The sequence below is a fragment of the Musca vetustissima genome, unplaced genomic scaffold (assembly GCF_032173495.1).
Source record: "Musca vetustissima isolate MV318-11 ecotype Yass unplaced genomic scaffold, APGP_CSIRO_Mvet_v1 utg76065, whole genome shotgun sequence".
NCBI classification, from domain to species: Eukaryota; Metazoa; Arthropoda; class Insecta; order Diptera; family Muscidae; genus Musca; species Musca vetustissima.
The window spans coordinates 196,472-214,017 of record NW_026877529.1 but is presented as its reverse complement, the minus strand read 5'-3'; the positions used below and the strand labels follow the sequence as shown (position 1 = coordinate 214,017).

At 37.3% G+C, this 17,546-nt stretch overlaps 1 protein-coding gene across 1 annotated transcript in view; it reads left to right on the top strand.

The window, feature by feature from the left end:
- Positions 1-5,727: 5,727 nt before the first annotated feature.
- The window catches only part of LOC133322130 (tachykinin-like peptides receptor 99D), a gene marked incomplete at its 5' end in the record, with an annotated part of 73,124 nt that continues 61,305 nt past the window's right edge, over positions 5,728-17,546 (top strand). The window contains one exon of the mRNA XM_061531179.1: positions 5,728-5,966. Coding sequence (XP_061387163.1) covers positions 5,728-5,966 — 239 coding nt within the window. The remainder of the gene's footprint in view (positions 5,967-17,546) is intronic.

The window sequence follows — 17,546 nt, the reverse complement described above, 5'->3', positions numbered from 1 at the left end:
ATTAAAATAGTTATCTGATTTGTTCCGCGTTTTGAGTTTGGTTTTAAGACTCTTTTGTAATCATTTCAGCTGCGGAGGATAGAGAGATAAAAAATTAGAACGTAAGGTTCGATAATGAACTATAGCCGCATTTAGACCTAGCTCCTGATTGGAAGTTCCAGAAGCAGTGGACCGATATTCCTTCATCTTCGAATTTGAACTAAGCTTGGAAGAAATAATAAGATAGACAAAGTTGGGATGAAATCTAAATTTTCTGAAACGTATCTGGCCCAAAGAAATATGGGGTCTAGAACCAATATTTTGATGATGCACATTTTCACCGTGTTAAAGTGTATACACCCTCATTAGCCATAAGGCTGAGGGTATAATTATCCTTTAAAAATTTCTAAAATTTTTATTATGGTTTACATAATCCGTTTTTAGAAATGTCGGTATAGGTCCACTTTTTGGTATGTTCCCTATATTTTCATTTCTAGTACCTGTCAATATATCTATGGTGGAGGGTATCCAAAGTTCGGCCCGGCCGAACTTACCGTTTTTTCACTTGTTCATGTTTGTTATTTTTTCTGTTTTGTTTTGTTTTTTTTTTTTTTTTTTTGCGGTGCAAGTAACGAAGTCGAACGCCAACACATTCTCCCTGTGGAACTCATTAAAAGAAAATATCAAATACTAGTGGTTTTGTGGTTTTTCGCATTTTTATGCCACTAAAAAAATAACACTGTTGACATTTGCGACAAATTGACCGCAACATAAAAAAATCAGTTTTAATTTTCTTTGGGATTTTATTATGATTCAGAATCTGGGAATTGGAATTAAACCAAAAAAAGGGCTAAAATTAAAAACCAAGTTAAACACAAAAACTTCTAAAACTAAAGCACGATGCGGAGAATGATTAAAATAAGCTCTTTCTCACGAATGCTCACGACGAGAATGATAATGATAAAATTACAATGAATGAACAAGCACTTGCAATCTCAAGTCGTTTTTTAAAGAATATATTTAAGGACCAATCCAGGGCCCTTTTATTAAGAATATTTTTAAGGGCCAATCTAAGCTGCGTTTTTAATTATTAGAGGAATGCATTTTTTACTAACATTTTATAGAGACTATTCGAAGACGAAAATTCTTAAAAATATATTTCAAGGACTATTTGATTTCTCTATTAATAGCTTTCCATCTTATTCGTGTCCTTCCCCTTCGGCGTAAACCATCAGTTTGTTCGCTTTTATATGCCTTCTGGGTTGGGATATCTTCATCCATTCTCACAACATGACCTAGCCAACGTAGTCGCTGCAGCTGAATACGTCTAACAATGTCGAGGTCCGAGAATAGCTGGTACAACTCATGGTTCATTCGTCGCCGATATTCACCGTCAACGCAGATCGGCCCATAGATCTTTCGGAGAATTTTTATCTCAAACACTCCAAAAGCTACCTCATCTGCTTGCGCAAGTACCCATGCTTCAGATCTATATAACAGCACGGGTAGTATCAGCATCTTGTAGAGTGTGCGTTTAGTCTGGCGGGAGGTGGCCTTGCTTTTGAGTTGTTTGTAGGCCATCACTATCCTTCTCCGAATTTCAGAACTGATGTCATTCGTTTTGTTTATAAAATCTTTGACTACCTCGAAGCTGTAGTTTTCAAATTCCATAGTTGGCCCGAGTCTACTGGACGTCTTGCGCGTTGATACCATCAGCTAGGTCTTCTCGCCGTACCGCTCTGAGTGTTCGACCCATTATATCGATGTCATCGGCGTTGGCGAGTAACATGTGTTGTTTGGTATACAGAGTGCCATTTCTGTTCACTTTTGCCTCTCGTATGACCTTTTCCAGCAGGATGTTAAAAAGGTCACACGACAAATTGTCACCTTGTCTGAATCCTCGTTCGGTATTGAAGGACTCCGAGAGGTCCTTTTCGACTTTAACTGCTGATCTTATGCCAGTTAAAGTAATCCTGCAATCCTGCCGTATTAATTTTGCAGGAATGCCAAACGCAGACATGGCTGTATACACCTCTGAACAGATAGGGCTGTCGAATGCGGCTTTATAGTCGACGAATAGGTGGAATGTGTCGATGTGTTTTTCATGATGGGTTTTTTTTCCAGGATTTGGCGAAGAGTGAAAATCTGGTCAATGGTGGATTGGCCAGGTCTGAAGCCGCATTGGTATGGTCCGATGATGTCATTGACCATTGGCCTCAATCGTTCACACAGCACACTGGATAGCACTTTATATGCGATGGGAAGGAGACTTATTCCTCTATAGTTGGCACATATCGTTTTGTCTCCTTTTTTGTGCGCGGTGCAAAGGATGCTGAGGTTCCAATCAATGGGCATGCATTCTTCTAGCCAAATTATACTAATCAGCTGGTGCATGCTCCTTAGCAGCATCTGACCACCAGTCTTGAATAGTTCGGGTTGTAACCCATCGGCACCTGCTGTTTTTTTATTCTTCAGCCGATTGATTGCTATTCTGACTTCATCTTAGCTAGGTGGTATACACTCTATACCGTCATCTATTATTGATTCTGTGGTATCCTCTTCACCGCTACTATTTGATACCAGAAGTTATTCAAAATGCTCCTTCCAGATTCTCAGCACGCTGTCTGTATCTGTCAACAGGTTTCCTTCTTCATCTCTTCCGGAGGATGTGTCTGCACTAAAGCCTTCGGTTTGGTCTTTTACCCGTTGGTAGAATTTTCAGACTTCATTCTGACTCATGTACATCTCGATTTGCTCACGCTCACGTTTTTCTTGTTATTTCTTCTTTTTTTCTGAAAATACGTTTATCCTTCACTCTCCTTTTCTCCCGATAGTTCTCCATCGCATTACGTGTTACTACTGTCCACAGGGTTGCCCTATACGCTGCGTGTTGCATATCAGTAGCATTACGACACTCCAGATCGTATCACGGATTTCTTTATGATCCAATTTGAAAGAAATTTGTCACATGTCACTTATTTGGCCCAAGGACGAACGCTATTGAAATTGGCGAAAATTGGTTCAGATTCAGAACCAAACCCATATGTAGTTTCGTCCGATTGTATTTAAATGGAGCACAATACTTTTCCGATTGAGACACAATTTTGCAGAGAGTGCCGACATCGGTTCAGATTAATGTATGCGAAGTTTTGTTGAAATCGGTTCAGATATAGATATAGCTCACATATATAGTTTCGGCCGATTTTATGTAAAGCACGAAAGAGTTAAATTTAGGCCGACTGGCAAAAAATTTTGCCCAGCGTACTGAATTACGTCCAAATTTATGTATGTAAACATCAGTTAGAATCGGTTCAGATTTAGATATAGCTCCCATCTATAGTTTCCTCCGATTTTACGCAAATGGTGCACCATACTGTCAATGTATGTCCGATTTAAACAAAATTTTGCTCAGCGTCCTGAAAGTACTGGTTTAGCTCCCATCTTTAGTTTCCTCCGATTTTACGTAAATGGTGTACCATACTGTCAATGAATGTCCGGATTAAACAAAATTTTGTTCATCAAAGTACTGGTTGACGTCCACGAAATTTTGTTGAAATCGGTTCAGAATTATTAGAATTACTGAATTAGTTTCAGATTGATGTATGCGAAGTTTTGTTGAAATCGGTTCAGATTCAGATATAGCTCCCATATATATCTTCGTCCGATTTTATGTAAATGGCGCACCGAGAAGTCTATATTTGTTCTATATTCTATATTTGTTCTAAGTTTTAAATCGGTTCAGATTTAAATATATAACTCACATATCTTCTTTAGTCCCATTTTATTTAAATGGGCACTATAAATCATATTATATTTGCACGATATTTTTTCGTCGTTGAAATCGGTTCAGATGTAGATATTGCTTCCGCATATATTTTTGTCCGATTTTATGCAAATTGAGGAGTTCGATATTATTCGAATGGTCCTACAAAGATGCTATGTCTATTCTATCGAAAAGACATTGCGCATATGATCATCTCTTGTATGTACCCAAAGTGGTGAAAGATACTATATAGTCGGCCTCGTTCGACATTTGAACTTTTCTTACTGATTAATTATTTAAGTTATGTTGTAAATTATGTCTCTCTAATGAATAATTTATATAATTCTGTTATTTAACTTTTAAAATAAATGTATAAATATTTAAGAAGATTATTGACACACAAAACAAGGAAAAAGTTTTTTTTTATTTTCAACTAAAGCCCCTTTTGGTATTCCCAAAAAAGTTACATTATAACTTTATCTACCGAGTTAGGTCATTGTCTAAATACAAAGGCAACAATATACTGGTATCACTAAACAACAGCCAGAGAAACAACACAAATTGAAATAAATAATTTATTAAGTCGAATTACATTCTGTTTTGTGTGCTATATTTACCCAGTGAAGGAATTATGTATGGCGGAAAAAATAGAGGAACAAGAAATACACAATTTACCTTTTTTTAGATATCCCTTTCCAATAAAAACCAGTAAGGAAAGTAGTAAAGTTGGACTGGGCCGACTATATGATACCCTTCACCACTTTGATACATATGTATCCTTACAATTACATGTCAATGTTCTTTCGAAGGAAAATACTAATGTCTTTCTGCCACCTATGTCGGTTACGTACCATGGGACAAATTTATGGAAAACTATTTATAGCAAAATTTATATACACTATTCGGTACGCTGCTCTGTGAAACTCAATTCTAGACTTAATTGAGTACGCTATGCCAAATTTCCGTCCAATTCGAAAGACTTTGGTGAACCATTTGCATAAAATCGGACGAAAGTATATATGGGAGCTATATCGGAAACTAAACGGATTTTCCCGAAACTTACTACCCATCATTTTAGAATCCATTCATTACGATATGCACAAATTTCGTACACATCGAAGGATATATAGGGACTTTGGTGCACTATTTACATAAAATCGACGAAAATATATATGGGAGCTATATATAAATCTGAACCGATTTCCACGAAACTTAGCACACACATACACTACGCTATGCCAAATTTCGTGCAAATCGAATGATATATACGGACTTTGGTGCACCATTTACATAAAATCGGACGAAACTATATATGGGAGCCATATGTAAATCTGGACAGATTTTCAAGAAACTTGACAGACATCATTCTATCCTCAATTCAGTACGCTATGTCAAATTTCGTGCAAATAGAAAGATAAATAGGGACTTTGGTGCACCATATGTATAAAATCGGACGAAAATATATATGGGAGCTATATCTAAATCTGAACCGATTTCCACGAAACTTAGCACACATCATTCTGGACCTAATTCATTACGCTATGCCAAATATATGGGAACTATATATGGGAACTATATATGGGAACTATATATAAATCTGAACCGATTTTCTTCAATTTCAATAGGGTTCGTCCTTGGGCCAAATAAGTGAGCTGTGCCAAATTTCACCCAAATCGGATCATAAATGCGACCTGTACTTTGTTTATAATTTAACATCTACAGACCGATAGATGGACGGACGGGCATACATAAATCGACTCAGAAAGTGATTCTATGCATATTCTCAAAAGGAACCATGTGTCTGTCTCGTTTCCCTTTGCCTGTTACAAACCTATGTACAAAGACATAATACCCTGTACCACAGTGTGGTGAAGGGTGTTTCATACTTTTTGCAAGGACTTAAGAGTATTAGCATTTGTTCTGTGTGTGTGTTTGTGTGTAATATTATTTGCTGGTATTTTTGTTATTTTGCATACTACGTTGAGTATTGTCATTGCCGTTATAATTTGTTATTTATTTACTCGTAATTCATTCGTCTCTTTTCTCTTTTTTTTTTTGTTTTCCCTTTGCAGTGACATTTCCTTCATATTGCCATGGTGGCGCCAAGTCCTGTGGAGTATCCTTTACGGTGTTATGGTCATTGTGGCGACCGGTGGCAACTTAATTGTTGTATGGATTGTCATAACAACAAAACGGATGAGAACTGTCACAAATTACTTTATAGGTAAGTTATTGGAATGTGTGTTGAGGTATTTTAACATCTAGTTTAGTTTCAATTTTATCTGCAACTGACAAATAATTTAAATAACTCATGACATTCGTTTCCAATTGGCTTAACAATATGTAGAATTTTGTTTTTCTTAAATGTAACTTAAAATGGCACCCCATTATCCTTCAAACTTAAAGGACACATACATAAAGTTCTTATTTCCAATATCATCCTTCATCAACTTTGGAAGCAAAACAAAAATAATAAGAATCTGTTTTTATTTTTGGTTCGTTTTTTTTTTTTTTTTTTTTGGAAAACTAAGTCTTTGTGGAAGAGGAAGAAATACGTAATTCATGACAACAACCACCTGTCAAGGAAATGCAAATAAAATCAGTAGCTCCCATATTGAAGTAAGAATATGCTATGCAAATACTAAGAAGCTTAGGGAACTCCATTATGTTTGGCAGAATCTTATTTTAGAATAAAGTCAATCGATTTAATATTCCACAAGGAAACCTTTTTGATAAACTCATTTTTATTGACTTTTGCAAAGAGCGTAAATTTGTAAAACTAGGAGAATATACCAAAAAGCTCAACTTTTTAATATTTTTAAACGGACTTAATAAAGAACATATATTTTTTAAATATCTTTCGAATCCTCAAGAAAGGACGTAAATTAGTTTGTTTCAGGAATTGGCTGTAAGCTTAGAATTAAAAAAGACTCGAAGCAAAGAGCATGATTTTGTAAAGCGATTTTCGAGAGCATGCCATAGATCATCGATTTTTTACCAAAAAGCATATACTTTTAAATATTTTTCTGTGGACTTACATAAAACATTTTTTAGGGACTTAAGAAAAAGTGATGATTCTTAAAAATATTTTTTGGAGATTTGGGAATTATCAAAGAGCGTATATTTATATCCTTCACCACACTGTGGTACAGGGTATTACGTCTTTGTGCATATGTTTGTAACAGGCAAAAATAATCGAGATAGGCCCATGGTTCCTTTTGAGAATATGCATAGAATCGCTTTCTAAATCGATTTATGCATGTGCATGTTAAATTGTAAACAAAGTAAAGGTCGCATTTATGATTCCAATTTGATGAAATTTGGCAGAGCTCATTTGTTTGGCCCAAGGACGAACCCTTTTGAAATTGGGAAAAATCGGTACAGATGTAGATATAGCTCCCATATATATTTTCGCCCGATTTAAGGTATATGGTGAACCATACTCTCTATATATCTTTCGATTTGCACGAAATTTGGCACAACGTAATGAATTAGGTCTAGAATGATTTGGGTTACGTTTCGTGAAAATCGGTTCAGATTTAGGTATAGCTTACTTACTTACTTAGCTGGCTTGTTACAGAACGGTTGTTCCATAAGCCGAGCTTAAAAAAGATTTCCAAGCGCGCAAATCCACCAATTTGGAAGACCAAGTTCCAAGATATTGTTTTCTACTTGGTCTTTCCATCTAATTCGTGGCCTTCCCCTTCTACGGGAACCATCAGTAGGCTCATTTTTATATGCCTTTTGAGCTGGGGCATTTTCATTCATCCGCACAACATGGCCTAGCCACCGTAGTCGCTGCAGCTCAATATGACTGGCTATGTCGATGTCCGCGTATAAATTGTAAAGCTCATGGTTCATTCGACGCCGATATTCACCGTCGACGCAGATCGGCCCGTAGATCTTTCGGAGAATTTTTCTTTCAAACACCCCAAGAGCTGCCTCATCTGCTTGCGCAAGTACCCATGCTTCTGATCCATATAATAGCATAGTATAGTATCAGCGTCTTGTAAAGTGTGTGTTTGGTCTGGCGGGAGGTGGCCTTGTTTCTAAACTGCTTACTTAGACCATAGTAGCATCTGTTGGCCATCACAATCCTTCTCCGAATTTCAAAAATGATGTCATTCGTTTTATTTATGGCGGTACCAAGGTATATAAAGTCTTTAACTACCTCGAAGCTGTAGTTCTCACGTCTTGCGCGTTGATACCATCAGCTTAGTTTTCTCGCCGTTTACTACCAGACCCACTTTGGCAGACTCCCTCTCAATTTGTTCAAAGTTGGCTGTTACCGCTCGCAATGTTCGACCCATTATATCGATGTCATCGGCGTAGGCGAGTAACTGGTGTTGTTTGGTGTACAGAGTGCCATTTCTGTTCACCTTTGCGTCTCGTATGACCTTCTCCAGCAGGATGTTAAAAAGATCGGTATTGAAGGGCTTTGACAGGTCCTTTCCTACTTTAACTGCTGACCTTGTGCCTCTTAAAGTTATCCTGCATAGCCGTATTAATTTTGCAGGAATGCCGAACGTAGACATGGCTTTAAACACCTCTGAACGGATAGGGCTGTCGAATGCGGCTTTATAGTCGACGAATATGGGACATGCGTCGAAGTGTTTTCGTGGGTTTTTCCAGAATTTGGCGCAGAGTGAAAATCTGGTCAATGGTGGATTTGCCAAGTCTGAAGCCGCATTGGTATGGTCCAATGATGTCATTGACCATTGGCTTCAATCGTTCACACAGCACACTGGATAGCACTTTATATGTGACGGGAAGGAGACTTATTCCTCTATAGTTGACACATATCTTATCTTGTCTCCTTTTTTTGTGAAAGGGACACAGGATGCTGACGTTCCAATCATTGGGCATGCATTCATCTAGCCAAATTGGCTAGGTGGTATACACTCTATACCATCATCTCTTATTAGTTCTGGGGTATCTTCTTCAACGCCACTATTTGATACTAGAAGCTTTTATTCTCTTGCTAACCATAAATCCGCAGCCAAATTCATTTCTCGTTTCATGGCAGCTATAATACAGGGCGTAATCGTCTGATTTACTTCGTGTCCACAATTGAGATGAAAGAGGGACCAAGATAAGCCTGGACTTTGCCATGTTAAAGCCAATCAGAGCCGTTACTTGGTATCTATCATCCCCTACGCCACCCTTTAGATATAACACCCATATATATTTTCGTCCGATTTGAGGTAAATTGTGTACCAAAGTCCCTGTATATCCTTCGATTTCCACGAAATTTGACATAGCTTATTGAATTAAGGGGACCCCCCCATTCTCGGTGTCAAAATTTTTTTTATCTAATTCGAATCTACTATAATTCTAGAATGTTCCTACAAAATTTCAAGTGAAAATCTCAAGAACTCTTGAAGATATAGCCGATTTATTGTGTCAGCATCTAGTGACGGCAAGAGTGATTCTCAAACTTTAAACGCATTTTTCTCAAAACGAATGGCGGGCACGATAACTCAAAAACTAATAATCCAATCGGTTTCAAATTTTTACACGTTTCTCTGGGAGTGTGTAGCTCTCGTATGAACTAGGATAAAGCCAATCGGTGAAGATCTTCCTTATTTTTAACTTAGTTTGTGGTAAAAAATAGGCGATTTTCCAAAAAAAAATTTTTCAAAGTTCCGCCATTTTGTTAATTTTTGTGCGAAGTCAATAATCCTAGTTCATACGAGAGCCAGACATGTCCTCTTTCTAACACCGTTGGAATTTTCGGATTCCGATGTTCCAGTGAGGAGTTATCATGCCCGCCATCGAAAATATGGACTTCTCTTTGAACCCAAAAAACAACAACAAAACAACAACAACAAATGTTGGTAAATTATTTTTCTTCCTTTTTAAATCTTCAAATATATATGTGCCAAGTTACAAACCTTAACTAGCATTGGTATTCATTTACCAGCCCATTGAAAATCTTAAAAAAATAAAATCTAGAATGGGGGGGGGTTCCCTTAAGTCTAGAAAAATGTGTGTTAAATCTCGTGAAAATCGGTTCAGATTTAGATTTATAGTTTCCATATAAATTTTCGTTCGATTTTAAGTAAATGGTACACCAAGGTCCATACATAGTCTTGGATTTGTGTCTAGAATGATGTGTGGTAGGTTTCGGAAAAATCCGTTCAGATTTCTATATAGCCCTTATCTATGATACGCCCATATTCTTGTCTATAATGACTCCTCCTACCTCGTATTTTGAGAGTCCCTCCAGTTCGTCTACAGAAGACTCCATGTCTATAAATGGTCCAAAAAAAACTAGATTCTCAAAGAGTACTGTAAGCTCGTCTATAAAAACTCCCTTTAGATCGGTTAAAAATACTCACTTTAAATATAGAATACTCCATTCCTCTATGTAGACTCCCTTCAGTTAAATTATAAAGATTCATCTATAAAACACTCCCCCTTCATCCGATCGTCTATAGACACTTATTTTAGCTCGTCTATTGAAGACATCATTTTCATCTCGTGTATAGAGACTCCCTTCAGTCCCCTCAATTTATCTATAGGGATTATTTTCAGTTCCTTTGCGACTTCTTGCAGTCAGCTATTCTACAAAGTACCTCTTTCTCCTACTTCGCAATACACGCCTTTATTACAATTATTTTTTCCATGAAAGGATATTTTTCCAAATTCGTCTGCCGCATCAAAGACACAAACAGATAAGGATTTCATTACATTTGTTTTTTGTTTTCTTTTATTCTTCGCATTATTTGTTTGCATTTCTATGCATAGTCGTATTATTTATTTACACCCTGTCGTTACACTTGATGATGAAATGTCATCAGAATTCACTGTTCCACAAATGTGACTCGCTGGTTGTGGTGTGTTTTTATGATTTTACTTTTGGCTATGAATTCTACTTTGGCAAAATTCTAATTGAACTTCAAGTTGTTTACATTGGTGTGGTTTTTTATTTTTGTTTACAAAATCATTTTGGATTTCGTATTCAATATTTGTCTGAGTTGCGCAGATGTGGGTGTTAGTGTGAATGAACAGCATTTTGAATTCCATTTAAATAAGTCTATTTGTGGATGATGGTATGAATGTGTGTATCATTTTTATGAAATTGATAATTCCAATGAAATTTCTATTGTCGATTGCGATTTGTAATTAGAAATCTATAATTAGTGGAAAATAAAAAATATTGCGTCACATGGCGCTGTAATTTCGAAATGAAATAGAAAATATGAAATCAAATTATTCGACGAGAACTGAATGGGTAAACATTGAACAACAGAAGATTGTATTTTATAGATGAGCGAGGGGTGTCTTCTTAAGACGAGTTGAAGGGAGTTTTTTTTATAGACGAACCGAGCTGAAGGGAATCTCTATAGACGAGCTGAAGGGAGTCTCTATAGACGAGCTGAAGGGAGTCTCTATAGACGAGCTGAAGGGAGTCTCTATAGACGAGCTGAAGGGAGTCTCTATAGACGAGCTGAAGGGAGTCTCTATAGACGAGCTGAAGGGAGTCTCTATAGACGAGCTGAAGGGAGTCTCTATAGACGAGCTGAAGGGAGTCTCTATAGACGAGCTGAAGGGATTCTCTATAGACGAGCTGAAGGGAGTCTCTATAGACGAGCTGAAGGGAGTCTCTATAGACGAGCTGAAGGGAGTCTCTATAGACGAGCTGAAGGGAGTCTCTATAGACGAGCTGAAGGGAGTCTCTATAGACGAGCTGAAGGGAGTCTCTATAGACGAGCTGAAGGGAGTCTCTATAGACGAGATGAAGGGAGTCTCTATAGACGAGCTGAAGGGAGTCTCTATAGACGAGCTGAAGGGATTCTCTATAGACGAGCTGAAGGGAGTCTCTATAGACGAGCTGAAGGGAGTCTCTATAGACGAGCTGAAGGGAGTCTCTATAGACGAGCTGAAGGGAGTCTCTATAGACGAGCTGAAGGGAGTCTCTATAGACGAGCTGAAGGGAGTCTCTATAGACGAGCTGAAGGGAGTCTCTATAGACGAGCTGAAGGGAATCTCTATAGACGAGCTGAAGGGAGTCTCTATAGACGAGCTGAAGGGAGTCTCTATAGACGAGCTGAAGGGAGTCTCTATAGACGAGCTGAAGGGAGTCTCTATAGACGAGCTGAAGGGAGTCTCTATAGACGAGCTGAAGGGAGTCTCTATAGATGAGCTGAAGGGAGTCTCTATAGATGAGCTGAAGGGAGTCTCTATAGATGAGCTGAAGGGAGTCTCTATAGACGAGCTGAAGGGAGTCTCTATAGACGAGCTGAAGGGAGTCTCTAAAGACTAGCTGTAGGTGGTCTTCTATATACGAGCAGAAGGTGGTCTTGTAAAGACGTTGTGAATGGAGTCTATATAGACAAGCTGAAGGAAGTGTTCTATAGACGAGCTAAATGGAGTGCTTATATACTGAAGGTGGTCTTCTATAGACGTGGTGAAGGGAGTCTCTGTAAACTATCCGGAGAGTGTCTCTTTAGACGATCTGAAGTGAGTTTCTGCAGACGTTCCGAAGGGAGTCTCTTTAGACGATCTGAAGGGAGTTTATAACGAGAACGAGTTTATAAGTCGTAATTGACAAGCTGCAGATTGGAGGGTATGAGCTGAAACAGAAAGTTTCTTTTGTCAAATTCGAGAACAGAACATCAAGATGAGCTGATGAGCAAGAACGAGCATTCAACGAGATCAATAGTTTATATTTATAGACAAACTGAAAGTCAGATTTAATGAGAACACGAAAACCAGTAAGGAATGCTCAAAATTCGGACGGAACAGACTTCATGATTCCCTTCACCACAAGATATTCTCATATGAAGAATATCCTTTAGATATAATAGACATAGCATCTTTGCGCTATCCAAAATTTACCTCCATTATGCACTAAGCGGACAAACTTTAATTCCTTGGTACATCTTTTTTATAAAATCGGATGAAAACATATGAGAAAGCTATATCTTAACCTGAAACGTCTTCAATCCAATACGCGCTATGCAATATTTCATGTAAAGCGAACAAACATAGGCTCCAACATTTGCACTATTTGAATAAAATCGGACAAAAATATATGAGGGAGCTATATCTAAATCTGAACCGATTTCAACAACAAAATATCGTGCAAATATCACAAGATCTGTGGTGCAGCATTTATATAAAATGGGACTATAGTATATATGTGATCTATATTTAAATCTGAACCGATTTCAAACTTAATCAAAGCATTCTACACTAAATTCCATACCCGCTGCTAAATTTCGTGAATATAAAAAAACTAGACTCATAGGTCCGCCATTTACATAAATTCGGACGAAAATATATATGGTAGCTATATCTAAATCTGAACCGATTCCAACAAAACTTCGCATACATCAATCCAGACCTATTTCAGCACGCTGTGCAAAATTCTTTCTCAATCGGGTAAATATTAGCAGTATGGTGCTCCATTTACATAAAATCTGACGTCAATATATATGGGAGCTATATCTCAACCGATTTCAACAAAATTTCACGGACAACAACCTGCCTCAATTTCAATACGGATGTCAACCTGTAGTAACTTCAATACGCTATGCAAAATGTTGTCTCAATCAAACAAACATTGAGGATATGGTGCAGAATTTACATAAAATCGAATGAAACTATATACGAGGGAGCTATATCTAAATCTAAACCGATTTCAAAGCCAGTAAGAAAACTTCAAAAGTCGGACAGAGCCGACTATATGATACCCTTCACCACTTTCGGCACATACAAGAGATGTTAATATCTACAATATCCTGAAATTGCATGTCAAACAGGTAAACTTGGATTCTTTGGTGTACCATTTGTATGAAATCGAGTAAAATTATGTATGGGAGCTATATATAAACACATGGACCTAATTGAACAACAGTTGTATACCCCCTTTTTATTACTCTATAATCAATTTAATACCCTCTGCCAAAATTCGTGTAAATCGAACAAACATAGCGCCTTCGGGGCACCATTTACATAAATTGGAACGAAAATATATATAAGACCTATATCAAAATGGTGCATCATTCACATAAAATCGGATGAAACTATATATGGAACCTATATCTAAATCTGAACCAATTTTAAAGAAACTTCGCAGACATCAGTCTGGACCTAATTTAGGACTCTGTACAAAATGTTGTCCCAATCGGACAAATATTAGGATTTTGGTGCATCATTCACATGAAATCGGACGGAACTATATATGGGAGCTATATCTAAATCTCTACCGAATTTCTCCAATTTCAATAGGGTTCGTTCAAATAAGTGAACTGTGCCAAATTTCATCCAAATCGGATCATAAATGCGACCTGTACTTTGTTCACAAAAATACATGGACAGACGGACGGACGGACATGCGTAAATCGACTCAGAAAGTGATTCTATGCACATTCTCAAAAGGAACCTCGATTCTCGATTTCTTCTGCCTGTTACAAACATATGCACAAACACATAATACCCTATACCACAGTGTGGTGAAGGGTATAAAAAACTTCGCATACATCAATCTGAACCAAATTCAGTACTCTGTGTAAAATTTTGTCTGAATCGGACCAATATTGGCAGTATGGTGCACCATTTACCTAAAATCGGGATATATATCTAAATCTGAACCGATATCAATCTAGACCTAATTATGTACCCCGTGTAAAATTTTGTCTCAATCGGACCCATAACTTTGGAGTTTAGAGCACCATTTACAAAAAATCGGACGAAACTATACATAAGTCCTACATCTAAATCTGACCCGATTTTCTCCAATTTCAATAGGGTTCATCCTTGGGCCAAATAAGTGACATGTGCCAAATTTTGTCCAAATCGAATCATAAATGCGACCTGTACACTGTTCACTAAAATACATGGACGGATGAACAGATGAACGGATTATCAAAAGGAACCATGGATCTACCTCGATTTATTTTGCCTGTTACAAATATATTCCCAAAGACATAATACTCAGCACCACAGTGTGGTGAAGGGTACAAAAAGAAGATTTTTCAAAAGGAACTATATAAATCTTCATATAGAAGCTAAAGGTAGTGAGTCTCCATAGATAATCTAAACGTAAGGAATCTTTATGAACCAACTACAGACAAAACCTGCTATGGACGAGATGTAGACCGGGATTTTTATAGGCGGGCTAATGGCAAGGAGTCTATACAGTGAAGCGAGATAAAATACAACTTTTATAGACGAGCTGAAGATAGGGCGTCTCTAAAGATGAATTGAAGACTAGAGCATCCAATATGCAGGACCTGATTATTTTTCTATTGCATAGACGATTCTAAACCCATGCTGTCACTATACAGATGAGCTAAAACAGGGAGGCATCATGCAGATGATCTTAATTGCCAAAATTACTTACCGTCGAGCTGAACGTCAATGAGTCTCTCTAAACAAAATCAATGTCAGGAGACTTTATGAACATGCTGCATGTTCGGAAGTGTTTATAAAAAAATTTATTATTTCGAATCTTGCATCTGATTCTCTTTAAAAAAAATTCCAATGATGTGTCTACTATAAAAAAAAATAGTTTTGCATAGTTTGCGTAGCCATAACTTGGTCAGTAATTCATTCCGCAAGTACTTGAAAACTTCCGTTCTTTCCTTAACACTTTTACTTACTGTCCTCAGCCCAAAATTAGCATAATATTTCATATTCTCCTTTGGAATGTTGACAATAAAATAAAAAAAGGAAAATTTGTTTACCTCAACCACCTCCCCACTTCGGTTTAGTTTACTTCCCCAAGTGTATTACAAAGAATGAAAAGAATCCGTTTAATAAAATAACTCCTACCGCCATTTGACTATAAGGAAATGTAAAAACTTACACAAGATAGTGGCAGTAGGCGGCCAGTCAGGCAATAAAAACAGCCACAAAATGTCTAGGGACATAAAAATAAGCACCACAAATGAAAAGTTAAATACAAAATGAAATATTCTCAAAGAAAGCCACTCCCTGGACACAATATGAAATACAGCAGTAGGAACAATCATCTGTTCCTTAGAAGTTCATGATAAATTATCAAGGGAGGTATGGCACCTCTCTCTTTCTTTTTGAAACTACAAGCTCATTCAATGGTGAATAATAAGCCGAACGAAATGAACGGTAAACAAGTTACACAGTTATTTGAAAATTTCTCGTTTGTAATATGGGCCGGAACAGAAAGTGTCATTACTTTCTCCTATTCTCCCTTGCTCCTCAGTTGATGTACCTGTCCCAGGTAAAAGGAGTGGCCCAAAAATTCTAGTGAACTTATTTTGGCATTCACCATTCAATCACGATGGCAAGATGTCCAAAAGATATGTTTGTCATTATCAGGGAACATCAGCCAACTATACCACCCCATCATCATCAGTAGCAGCAGGAACATCGTGCTTTTATTGACATGCAAATCATTTTCGCACACAGGTATAGGTGCAGGAGTGTAATGAATCACTGAGTAATATTAACAAGGACAACGTAACAACAACACACATTCGCACTCACGTAGTTACATAGTTCACAGGTTTTGTCTTCATTAGTCCTGCGGAGGTAAGTAAAATCCCTTTTTGTTTTGCTGCAGCACAGATATTGCAAACTTGGTGATGCGGAAAAGTTCACATTATGATTTGTTTCTGCTGAGGATAATAACACGTGTCTAGTTTGAAAGTTTGATGAGCTCCCAGGACTAAGGACAAACTATTGCCACTACTGTTTGAAATTCCAAACCACGATTTGTGTCACTGATTTGTAAACCAAGCAGAGCAACACCCTCTTTTCGGTTCATTCAATGTTTCCAAACACGCAAGTCATCATAGTTCATGAACAGAAAGTTACAAAATGAGCAACAACAACAAAACAAAGTGCCAGAATAATTACAATTTTTCTTTTTTCGAAAACTGATTTACATAATGTGATCCGCAATAGCCTTGAACTGTTGAAGAAACGAACAATCGTAGACAGAAATTATAATATTTGTGTAACTAATATTTGCAAGGCAAAGAGAGTGAGAGACCAGCTTAAGTTCGTCGATGAAAGAGCTCTATACATAAACTTAAGGGAGATTTTCTTTTTATATACGATTTAAACGGGAGTACATAAAAATTAAATAAAGGGATTTTTTTTAAAAGAACTGAAGGCGGATATTCTCTATACATGATGATCGAAGTTCTCTCGATAGAGCTCAAAGAGTAGCTTAGAAAATAAACTTTATATAGAAACGGTCTTGAGGAAGAGGATCTTTATTTGGGCAGTTTAGAAGCCTGTGGACTCTAAATAGACAAACTTAAAGCCAGGGGTATCTATATGGAGTCTATACCGCACAGATAATCTGAAGTCTTGGGACTCTAAATAGACAAGCTTAAAGCCAGGGGTATCTATATGGAGTCTATACCGCACAGATAATCTGAAGCCCGATGGTCTCCAAATATACTAATTGAAAGTCGACGGTATCTATATATAGACAAATTAAATACAGGCCGTCTATATAGACAAGCTGAAGGCAGAGTCTCACTAAAGACGTGCTGAAAGCAAGTAGTCTCTATATATACTAGTTGAAGGTCCGAGTATCAATATAGACGGGCGAAATTAAATAGATTATATAGACCAGCTGGAGAGTGAACGTCTCTAAGACAATCAGAAAGCCAAGGATATATACCCTTGGCTTTCTGACAAGCTAACAGCCAGGACGGGGTAAAATCTGAGAGTCGCTATGTAGACATATAAAAAACACGGCTATATGTATAGAGGCTCTGAATGCAGCGATTTCAATTTATACCAATTTAAATACAGAGATATGAGTGGATTACCGAAGACTTCTATTTAGAAGAGGATT